The 12,533-nt window shown below is 38.2% G+C and overlaps 1 protein-coding gene across 2 annotated transcripts; it reads right to left on the reverse strand.

The window, feature by feature from the left end:
- Window positions 1-63: 63 nt before the first annotated feature.
- LOC135072384 (spermidine synthase) lies at window positions 64-4,044 on the reverse strand. 2 transcript variants are annotated; one of them, XM_063966292.1, is made up of 4 exons: window positions 3,869-4,044; window positions 3,487-3,708; window positions 2,718-2,843; window positions 64-1,436 (listed from the first exon to the last, which is right to left on the reverse strand). In XM_063966292.1, the coding sequence occupies exons 2-4, from the start codon at window positions 3,688-3,690 to the stop codon at window positions 903-905; spliced, it is 864 nt and encodes a 287-aa protein (XP_063822362.1). In that variant the 5' UTR covers window positions 3,691-3,708; window positions 3,869-4,044; the 3' UTR covers window positions 64-902. The 2 variants fall into 2 exon arrangements, with proteins under 2 accessions (XP_063822362.1, XP_063822361.1); XM_063966291.1 differs by having other exon boundaries at window positions 3,487-3,711; window positions 3,869-4,043.
- Window positions 4,045-12,533: the final 8,489 nt, after the last annotated feature.

Raw genomic sequence — 12,533 nt, forward strand, 5'->3', positions numbered from 1 at the left:
TTACCCCCGGCCACTTTAAAATTGAATTTACATAATGCTGGGTAAATAGCTAAACAAACATAATTTCGTAAAATTAGAACTTTATTATGTATAAAAATATATTTATAATCCTTGATTTAACATTTCTTTAAAGCATACAAAAACTGTACAAAAATATGATAACATTTTCGATTAGCAATACAGCCTATATTTTAAATATTAAATTCTGTATTGAGGATTGACTAATAAATTAATAACTTATACCCTCTCTTTAAAGAGTATTCTGTTTCTTCTTATAGTTTTTAGATTACATTTACCTTATGTAAGTAAGTACCTATTTTAGTACAAATAAATAATCTTGAGCATACATTCAGGAATGTTATGGAATGCTTTGATATGTTTAAATTACAAAATAAGGCACTTTGATTATATGTAAAAATTTAAAATATCATATAAAACTATCATACACATTTTTAACACTTACATCTAATTTGTAACATACAACAAAAATATAATGCAAATAGAAGTTTGACTAATTATTTTTATTATTGCCTTTTCAGTATAGTACCTCTAGTTTCTGAGTTTTAATTTTAATTGCAATGATATAACAAGCTTTATATTCTTATTACACAGCACTTTGTAAGGGAAGCACGAGATTCCTTCATTTAAAATATCTAATTCAAATAACAATATTCTTACAATTCACCGAAAATTATTTCAGTAAATAAATGCATAATATTATTTTGTAACAATTGAATATGACACTACAGTACACAGTGTAACAATCGCATTAATTAGTATCATTTCACAGTTATTGTGCTTAAATAAGGACTTAACATTACAGAATGTAACTTGTCGAGACAGAGAACAGTTGATTTAAATTAAATGCACATTAAGTACACGTTTGCTTGGGGACAATAAGTTTACGCGAGCTGATATTTCACATGCGTCGGTAAAACAAACGCCGCCTTATGAATATCGCTGTTGTAGTACCTAAGGTTCATCGCTTTCTCGTCTTCGGGCGACAGCACCAGTTGGGGCTGGTCGAACTTGATGTCTTTGTCGAGAGAACCTATAACGAACCCTATCTGGCCTGACGGGTACGATGGCACGGACGTGTATCCGTAGGTCGCCACTGGAAACTGATTTTTACAGTACCTTAGAGTGCTCTTAACTAGTTCTAGGTCGTACCAGACGGTGCCGGCTTGGGAGCAGACGATGCCGTTGGGTTTTAGAGCTGCCTTCATGAGCGAGAAGTAATTTTCTTCGAAGAGACTAACTGCAGGACCTACGGGGTCGCTGCTGTCGGTGATGATGACGTCGAACTCTTGCTTGTGGTTCTTGAGGAAGGCGAAGCCGTCTCCGACGTGAAGCGTCAGCTTCGGGCTGTCGAAGCCCACGGCCATGAATGGCAGGTACTTCTTTGAAACTTCAATCACTTTCGCGTCGATTTCCACCTGAAAGATCGGTCAAATACTAATTAAAGTACGAAATTTTAAATGACGGGTACGATCCGTCATATTTATTGCACCGCCTTAGTCTCTCTACAGTGGCGGCGTAGCATGGGTTAGCACCCGGGGCGATCATAAGTCCTAAGGAACCCCATGGTACCCTCCAAGATATTGGGGTTACCTACCGATTCGAAGATTGAAAGACAATCGCACCACCCACCGTATCAGGACATAGACCGCAGATTTGCCATGCAGATGCGCCAGTGAGTACTAATCTGCGCGACTTGTGTCACCCCCTGATGCTTGGCAACCGGGGCTTAATTAGCGAGGAAGTTCTCCAAGACATAGGCTAATTTTACAAAACTAAAAAAGCAAGTAGTAAGTTATTTTTAGTTGTCGCGATAAATTAATCATAGCCTATCTTTGTTTACCTGAATTTAACAACATATGAATCAAAGATAAGTCTCACAGTGAATATTTACGATTGTTTGACATTTGGCATTATGGAAGAATATGAACCACTGGTCCAGGAAGAGTTTACATTTTTGTAACTAAGTAAAGATAAGACAGCAAAGTTTAAAAGTCAACAAATCAGTAAAGTGATAAGATTAGGAGTTGAATGTCAATACTTATTAAAATGTTAGTTTAACTAATGGTCATACTTAGATAGATAAAAATGAATACTTATCAAATGGAAACAATTATTCCTTTCTCTCTCTCACCTTATAATGTAAAAGTGAAAAAGATAGTTTGAGTTTTTTGTAGTTTTGAGTCTTTGACTAAGGTTACAACATAAATATACTGGTCAGCAAAAAAATCGGCCCACCTACGTTTTACAGGAAAACTCGTTTCTACTGACACAATCATGGTGCCCCAACAATATTGGTGTTATTTGAAAGCCCAATAAATATCCTTAAAGAAAAACACATTTAATTTCTTAATAAACGATTAACATAAACGCGATAGACTGAATGTGTGTGATGTGACTGAAATAGACCTCACTTTGGGCTCACCTCTGGGATCAATTAGACCAATTTTTATGGTTATAAAACCAAATAATGATCTCACGTGTCCTCTTTAACAGATTGATAGCGATTAATCCCAACTTAACAGTTTTATAGCCATAAAAGTTGGCTCAAGCGTAACTACCTATTTTTTGAAGAAGTGACTCTGGATTCTTCTACAGACAAATTTTTAGGGATGCATACGTTTGAAAGTGCTTGTCGCGGGAGGGTCGATTTTTGTGATGACCAGTGTAGTTGGTTATAATTAATTAATTATTATTACCTGAACAATTTCTTTGACACTGGGGTGCTTGGCCACTTCTCTGGCCACTCCCCCGTCCCCTCCCCCCACTATAAGTACTTTTTCGGGGTTCTTGTGGCAGCATAGGGGTAGGAATGAAATCATTTCCTGAAAATTAAAACACCAATGGATATCAGGATTTTTAATTGTTTTTATTTTATTAATGTTAAAAAAAAAGGTTTGAAATAGGAATGTTATGGATATGTAGTTTTGGTTATGGATACGGTTATGGATATAGGAATAATATTATACCGGTTTCGGTTACGGATATTTTTTATTTCGGATATCCGAAAGTTTCGGTTACGGTTACAGATATCCATAGCATCTCTGGTTTGAAATCAACTGAAAATATTGTAATACTGTGGTACATCAAACGTACTGGCAATTTACAACCACAACATATTGAATGATAAAAATATGATATTTTACATTTTAAATGTGCACTGTTTCACAACAATTGCATGATATCTGATAAGGCAAATGCATTTGCAGGAAAAAACAGAATATAACTATCACTAAGCAGTTATCATTTTTCCTCAAAGCAAGCTGGCTGGTTCAAAGATAAGGAAAATCTTTACACAAAATTATCCTGTTTCTTTGATTTTACACAAATTGGTACACATTATGGAGTACTTTTTGTATTCAAGTGCTTTATAAGCAAAGGACAATAGAATTGAAAAGAAAATACAACAGAAAAATTGTGGGAAGAAAATATCGCTAAATTATAATTTCAAAGACTTGTACATCTTACCTGATATGAGAATTCATCTTTCTGTGTGCACTGTATGATCCCATCCAGCACCAGGACTCTTCCGAGGCTTCTGGTGTCGAAGACCTGGACCTTCTGGAACTGCGACTGCTCTTCATGCAGCACCTCCGTCACCTCGAACGAGAATGTAGCTCCCGGCCACATCTCACATGACTCGGAAAACCAGTTGTTCTTCAGTTTATTCATTTTGATATCGTTTTAGACCTGCTAGAGAAACAGAACAGTTGCAACCAAAAACTACTTTTAGATAGTGATAAAACACACAGCACTGAAGTTAATTAAATATAAAATAAAGTATTATATCAACAAAAAGATAATTGTTGAGGTTCTGCGGTCGTAGGGCATGAGATAACAGACAACTTACTTGTGATAAAATTAGTATGTTGGGACGCCGACAAGGCCGCGCGGTTTACAATAGCGAGAAATACTACACGTGTCCCTCAACAGGCAGACAGTAAATAAGTAATGGCAGTCTCTAATAACACAAAATATGCTGAGAAGATAATTTCCAAGTTTGACAATGCGCTCCACACAAACATGTTTTTCCGGTCAGCTGTCAGTTTTATGTCATGTCACATTTGGAGGCGTTTGGCCGAAAATAGCGCTAGGAAGAAAAATGGCGATCTTTTAGCGGTAAATGCTTTAACTGCTTTATCTTTAGCTTCATGTTATAACTGCTACAAAACGTATAGGAAAACATCATTTTTGAAGTAAGCAAACGTATCCTCGCTGAAAACATCCTTAAGTTTTCGGCGGTTTCCATGGCGATCGCCATTTTGCTAACAAGTGTTATTTTTGGCCAAACGCCCCTCTTAAAGCTAAGTGCTGCAAAGCAAATATTATCATAGTTTTTTGACTAATTCGCAAATCGATTATCAATCAAACAATAATTGATTTTATGTGTATTTTATAGCATGTGTTATTAATTTTATAGTGTAAACAGAAAAAGGAGGAATAAATTCCATGTGCGATACGTTGTATATAGGTATGTGTCGGACTGTCGGATTAGCCGGGGGTCTACTCCCTGTCTCTTCTGTGGTCTACTGTACATATTTTCAACCGACTTCAAAAAAGGAGGAGGTTCTCAATTCGACCCGTACGTTTTTTTTTTCTATGTTTGTTACGCGATAACTCCGCCAATTATGAACCGATTTGAACAAATCTTTTTTCGGCGTATAGGTAATACTTCAAGAGTGGTCCCATTTAAATTTAATAATAAAAAAAACAACCCCCAAGGGTGGAAAATTGGGGATGAACTTTTTTATACGCAATATCTCCGCCGATTATAAACCAATTTGAACGATTACTTTTTTGTTGAATAGGTATTATCAAAAGGGTGGTTTCATGCGAATTTGAAGAAAATATTTCACCCCCAAGGGTGGAAAATTGGGGATGAACTTTTTTATACGCAATATCTCCGCCAACTATGAACCAATTTTTTTTGGTCTCAGTGTACTGCCTACCTTCAGTGGTAACATCAAGGTAATAATTAGTTAACTAAAAAGCAAGAAATAAGTAAAATTTTATAAAAAAAAAACCGACTCCATAAACCTACACTAAAACGTAGAAAAATAATTACTAATTAATTACCTACTTATTTATTAGGACGAATTATTAATATAAAGGCACTGGGTCTCTATCAGAAGGAACTCTAGGGGTGGAATCTCCATAGGCGTGGGTTAGCGGGCAAGGAGATAATATCTTGGATGGTTGACAATCACTTTTCCTACAATTTAACGTTCCACCAAACTCAATACGCTCTCAAAGATAACCTCGCAGCCGCCTGCTCACACTTGACATGACACAACTGATTGACAGTTATCTTTTTCTGCGCATCAGTCGGGTGTTACGTTTAGGAATCACAAACCTTCTGCTCTACAGATTTATACAGATAACATAATATTAAGATTGGTACTATTAATCATCAATAATAATTTGCAGCATCTGTGTCCGGCGCCGACAAATATTTATGTAGGTATACCATGATTGATACTTCTGGAGTCGGTGCCAGCCAAGATTATGAAACATGTAAAGTTTGCCTGCACCGACTCCAAAAGTATCAATCATGGTATACCTACATAAAGTAGGTAATTAATTAGTAATTATTTTTCTACGTTTTAGTGTAGGTTTTTTGGAGTCGGTTTTTTTTTATAAAATTTTTTCATATTAGGTGACTTCATTTTTTGATGATACCAATGAAATTTTGAAATAAGAACCAAATATTTTTTTACAATCGATGAATCATGATGAAATAGTCCATTGTTATAATCGATGTAGAGTGCGATGTAGATGATTGTCGGCAACCGGCAACACTATTGATGTCAGCTGATATCTGTCACAGATTAGAGAGTATGATATCTGTCATGTTCACCAAACAAACAAAAAGATTTGAAAAAAGAGCTGGTCTGTGGGAGTGTTAGTTTCTACACGTGTTCTGAGAAATATTTTGTGTTATCGTAATTGTTTTTCCAAATTTATCATATTTTCGTTAAGTTAACCTTAGTTATAGTCTTAATTAAGGTGGTGGTCGATTGTTTTACGGGTAAGTACCGTTCTTAGGAATGGAACCTTGCCCCCCTGATCCTCCTGATCCTCCTGATAGGGCCGCAACCCCTATGGAGCTCTCCCCTCCTCTTTTTACCCAAACGGGGACAAAAAGACGATCGGAAGTGGAATCCACTTCGGACGTAGAACCTGCCAAGAGACCTAGCACAACTCCAACTATGCTAACCTCTTCTAGCCAACCAATATACACACATCCATCTTTGGTAATTGCCCCCAAAATTTATGACGACCAGGACAAAGGTCCCTTCATTGTACATGTCTCCAGATTGGAATCTGAAACCTCCCAGGGATCTTACATACACCCAATGAGATTCGGTCAATTCCTTGTGAAAAATAAAATTCCTAACATAATGAATGATGGCGTTAAAAAGGTAGGTAGGAACCGTATTTCCGTGGAATTTAAATCCGCTAATGAAGCCAACAACTTTTTAAACAACAATTTATTAAACCTCCACAACTACGTTGCAACCATCCCAACATTTAACATCACCCGTATGGGTTTAATAAAAAATATACCAACTGATTGGACAATGGAGGAGTTGGCCGAGTCTATGGAGATTCCGGATGGCTGTGGAATCCTTCTCAAGGCCAGACGACTTAATAGGAAAATTACCATAGACGGTAAACCATCATGGACCCCAACACAGTCGGTGGTTGTCACTTTTAGGGGGCAAGTTCTTCCCCTAAGAGTGTACTGCTATCACACCTCCCTTCCTGTTGAATCCTATCAACTTCCCACCATACAATGCCTGAATTGCTGCCGTTTTGGACACGTAAAAGCCCAATGTAGATCAAAACCCCGTTGTTACAAATGCTCTCAACCTCACTCGGGTGATTCTTGCGAGGTGATTGAAGGCAAATCAACATGCATCCATTGCTCAGGTCCCCATACCGCCCTAAATAAATCTTGTCCGGAGTACTCTAGACAAAAATCAATTAAACTTGTCATGTCTCAAGACAATATATCATATTCTGAAGCCTCTTCCCATTTCCCGTCTGTACGGCTTTCATACTCGGACACTACCAAGATGTCCCCACCTCCCTCAACTAGGCCTACCCAATTGACCTCCAATACCTTCCCAACCGTCTCTTACAAAAAGACTGTTACACGTCAACCCTCCCCTCGGGCCCCTTTAGGTAAAGGCTATGACAGACAGGCACATCAATCCATCATTGGAAGTTGCCCTTCCTCTCTTCCCAATGGATGTGCCCTTATTAATAACTGCAATGCAGATGAGGAAAACCAACCTTTTTCACCCTCGACAGAAAACCTACTAGACTATATTTTGTCTATGTTATTATGCCTCCTCACAAGTCATACTAGCTCCCTACCGTCCAACGTTGCCCAAAAACTAACCCAAATTGGTAACTTAGCTGTTAACATTCAATCCGTCAACGGTAGTTCAATGGAACTGCCAAAGTATTAGAAGAAAGAAACATGAACTTATGTTTATTATCAGAAAACACTCGCCATCTATCCTAGCCATCTCGGAGACTTGGTTAATCCCTGATTCACATTTTCGTGTAGCAGGATTCTCTTGTCTCCGAGAGGATAGAAATGATGGCTATGCAGGAACAGCCTTACTCATAAGGCGTTCTCTTTCTTTTCACCAACTTCCTCTTCCACCTCACAGCCAAGGCATCAACGCCGTGGCAATTCGCTCTTACAATATCTCCTTCCTTTCCGTTTATATCCCTCATCCTAATTCAACTGTATTTTCAGAACTTCGATCTATTATTTCTTCTCTTCCCCCTCCGGTCCTCGTAATGGGCGACTTTAACGCTCATCACGTTTCCTGGGGTTCTTACCACTCGGATTCATCAGGGTCATTAATGTTAGATTTGATAGATGATATCAATCTTTGTATTTTAAATAACGGCCGTCCCACGAGAAGATGTTCTCCTTCACAAAATCCTGCCTCTGCTGTTGATCTGTCTTTTTGCTCACCTAATTTATCCTCCCTTCTGTCATGGAATGTACTTAGGAGTACTTTTGGAAGCGACCACTACCCAATATTAATTTCTTTCCCCACTGAATCCGTAGCAACTTGCTCCCCTCCTCCACTTCTGAAGTACAATCTTAACAAAGCAGATTGGTCAGCTTTTTCGACTGCGGTAGATACAGAATTAAACTCTCTTCCAGCTGTTAACCCTCACGATCCTTCGCTGAGCTATAAAAAATTTGTTGACATTCTGTCATCATCTGCTGATTCTCACATCCCTTTAAAAAACCCTTTTTGTAAAAACCCTTCTACTCCATGGTGGGATGCTGAATGCTCAGCCGCTATTCGTAGACGCAAAGAAGCTGAAAGACGTTACAATAACTCAATGACCATGGATAACTTTTTGCAATATCAGCAAATAGCAGCCCAAACTAAAAAAACTCTGAAACAAAAAAAGAAACAGGGTTGGTTAAAATTTTGCGAGACTATGTCCCCAAGAACGCCTTCTGCTATCGTTTGGAAACAAATAAAACGGTTTCGCAAATCAACTAATACTGTTAACATAACTTCCAACGACCCGACCAGTTGGTTAACTGAATTCACTGACAAATTAGCTCCACCTTTCGCCCCTTACATCGACTGTTTCCCCTCAGACATTGACATCCCCATTTCTTCCTCCAGTAATTTAGACAACACTTTCTCTTTTAACGAACTTCTTTGTGCTTTGAGTGGATTAAGGGACTCCACTCCTGGATTGGATGGTATCCCCTATTCTTTTCTCTGCAAATCCTCCAATGCAGCTAAATTGTATTTCCTTAACCTAGTTAATTGCTTCTTCGACAAGGGTTTTATTCCAGATTCCTGGAAACAGCAAACTGTCATCCCAATCTTAAAGCCTGGCAAGGATCCTCTGGACCATAATTCATATAGACCAATTGCCCTATCATCCGTTTTACTGAAAATTACCGAGCATATGATAAGGAACCGCCTCGAGTGGTTTTTGGAATCAAAAAACACCCTTGCTAAATCTCAATTTGGTTTTCGGAAAGGTTTCAGCACCCTCGACAGTCTGAGCATACTAACCACAGATATTCGCACAGCATTCAAAAACAAGGAATACCTGGTAGGAGTATTCCTAGACATTGCCTCTGCTTATGACAACGTTCTTCTTCCAACACTCAGGCAAAAATTGCTTCAGCTGAGTGGCTCGCCGAAGATGGTCCGCTTTATCTGCAATTCTCTAATGTCTAGATCGATTGTAGTAAAATTCCAAAACAACTGCTCCTCACCAAGTTTAGTATGGAAAGGCTTACCACAAGGATCTGTGCTCAGTCCGCTTTTATACAGCATCTACACCTACGATCTAGAACGAACGGTCCTCCCGTTCGTTAATATCTTACAATATGCAGATGACATAGCTCTTTATGTCGTTGTAAAGTCTATTCCAGAAGCCTCTTCCCGCATGAATTCCGCTCTAAGATACTTGGATGACTGGCTGTCGGACCATGGTCTCTCAGTTTCGGTTCCCAAGTGCTCAGCCGTTGTATTTACAAGAAAACATACAATTCCTGATCCGAATATCTACATTAATGGCCAACTGATTGAACCAAAAAATCAGGTTAAGTTTTTGGGGTTGATATTGGACGGCAGATTATCTGGAATCCCTCACTTTAATTACATCACTGAGAAAGCTGAGAAAGGAGTAAACATTCTACGTTCTCTCTCTGGAGTTAGTTGGGGTGCCCATCCTTTTTCCCAAAAACTCCTCTACAATGCTATCGTCCGTAGCCACCTGGACTATGCCTCCTTTCTCCTTGACCCGTGTAATAAATCAGCTTTAGATAAAATCAAAAAAATTCAATCTAAATGTTTACGTATTATTTTGGGAGCCATGAAGTCTTCTCCAATCAACGGTCTGCAAGTCGAATGCGTCGATCCTCCTCTCTATTTACGCAGACAATTTCTCAGCGACCGCTTCCTTGCGAAGACTATCCAAAATCGCGGTCACCCCCTCATTGAAAAACTTCGTCATTTATCGAGTCTGTGTGACTCAGCCAGTTCCACTCAAAAACGTTCTTGTATTCATCATTCTTTTTCTAAATTTTCTCGCCTCCCGGCTCCTATCGAAGAGATGGAAATAAACCCTTTGTACTCTATAAGCTTCGAATCATTAATTTTTAATCCATCCATCATTTTAAATTTGGGAATAGATAAAGACTGCCCCGGTGCTCCCAAAATTTTTTTAAATATTGTAGCCAAACACTGGCCGGACTGGCAGTACATGTATACAGACTCTTCTAAACTTGATATAAATGGCTGCGTTGGCTCTGCGGTCTGGATACCTGCCTTTAAAATCGCATTATCATTTAAATTACCTCCTTTCTCTTCTGTTTTCACAGGCGAATCTCTAGCCATTCTTGAAGCCATTCTTTACGCTGAATCCCACAATTTCTCCAAAACGGTAATCTTCTCAGACTCTTTAAGTTGCCTCCAAGGTGTTTCCTCCAACCCGTTCAAATCTAAAACCAAATATCCCATTTTATTTAAAATTAGAGAAGCCCTTTACAGGTGCAATCAAAAAGGTCTCAATATTATTTTAGCATGGATTCCTAGCCATTGTGGTATCCCTGGTAACGAGACAGTGGACTCCTGTGCAAAGAATGCAATCGCTTCAGGTTCAATGGAGCATTACAAAATTCTCTCCCATGATCTCTCCTGCCTGGCTCTTAACCATTTATCTACATCATGGTGCACTGATTGGCAAAACTCGAGGAGACTAGCGGGCAAATATTATTTCGATATCCAAAGAGAAATCCCTAGCCGTCCATGGTTTTTTAAACACCATCACTTACCTAAAAAAGTAGTTTCTATTATTTGTCGTCTCCGTTTGGGTCATGCATGTACTCCTGTTCACTTAAACAAAATCCGAGTGAAAGATAGTTCGCTTTGCGAATGCGGCTTGGACGAAGGCTCTGCTGACCACATATTTTTTAACTGTCCCAGGGTAGGCGCGTCGTTATACGACTCCCTACCTCAAGACTTTCCCCGTCCTTGCAATCTTAAATCAATCCTCGGTCTTGTTCACTCCCCTATTTTAGACATTCTATCAAAATTCATCCTAATTAATAAAATAAAACTCTAATAAATGTTCACGTCTCCCCCTCTCCACTAACTCTATTTTATTTCCCTTCCTCCCTCCTACTACCCACTTACTTGTTGTCTGTTCTCGTGCCTTTTTTTTGTGATTTTATTATGTATATTACTAACTGTGTTGTCTTATTTGTGCCGTTGTGTTTGTCTGTTTTAGGTGTGCACGCTAGACTATACCTAATAGCACTCAACCCCAAGGTTTATAACTTCATATACCGTGTAATGGCTATGCTCACGTGACATTGGCAAACGTGGAAACACAGTAGCCATAGAGGAGAAGAAGAAGAAGAAGATTTGAAAATTTGTTATTTGAAAATAATTCCTAATAATTTTAGATGTGTTTACGTTAACGTGATTATTTGATCAGCAATGAATGATTTGTCAATTACAATTGAAGATTTCGTAGAAGCAGCTACGAATTTCTGCGAAATATCAAATCGCATTGGAGACAGCTGGAAACTTATAAAACATGAAGAAGAAGTCCACAAAACTTGCTTACGAAAACAATCGTTCATTAATATTGATCTCGATGGCGCCCAATCTTTACTGAAGGCTGAATTTGTAATATTTTACAACTTAAGTTACGGTGTTCCATCATTCAGCTTCAATATTTGGAAGTCATCTGGCGTCCTTCTTACTCTTGAAGAAATAAGGCAAATGTCGTTGATAACGTAAGTTAAGAATTAATTTTAATGAAATTGTAATCTTTTACTTTTCTATAGGCTGCAAAATACAAATTGCTTTGCTTTTATGTGTGTAATAAACTCAGCCAGAAAAAGGCAATTTCTAGTGTCTATTTATGTTTCTGAATTCATAAAATTGAAATCACAAAGTCTCAAGTGAAATAGGAAACTTTTAGATACAAAAACGTCTTGAATGATACCAAAATTTTGTTTCTCTACTTTCAGAATCGACCAAAAAGATTTCTACTCCGTGATAACACAGCAAGAGCATCCAATATATCTCCGACCATACTTCATTATACATCCTTGTCACACCGCAGAATTGCTGTCGGCACTGAGACAAGGTTGTAAGAACATCATCGTCGCATTCCTCGGTTTGATCACACCTCTACTAGACCTCAAGTTGTCGATGGAATATGGACTCTAGTAGTTAGTAAAGCCCTAGAAACATGGCTAAAAGGAATGAATTGCTATAAAAATGATCATAAAGTATAATACTGTTATGGATGGTGATTTTAAGTTTAATGCTGAAATGCTTTGTTTAATAACTTTTTTTTAAACAATGTGTACAGCAGACCATCAAGTGGAAAGTTTACTTGATTGTACAAAGAGGCAAAAGAAGCCACTAAAGAAAATAATATGAATGTGTGTACACAAGTATATGATTTTGATTCAGCCAAAGGGATAA

Source organism: Ostrinia nubilalis, chromosome 6 (assembly GCF_963855985.1).
Source record: "Ostrinia nubilalis chromosome 6, ilOstNubi1.1, whole genome shotgun sequence".
In the NCBI taxonomy this organism is placed as follows: Eukaryota; Metazoa; Arthropoda; class Insecta; order Lepidoptera; family Crambidae; genus Ostrinia; species Ostrinia nubilalis.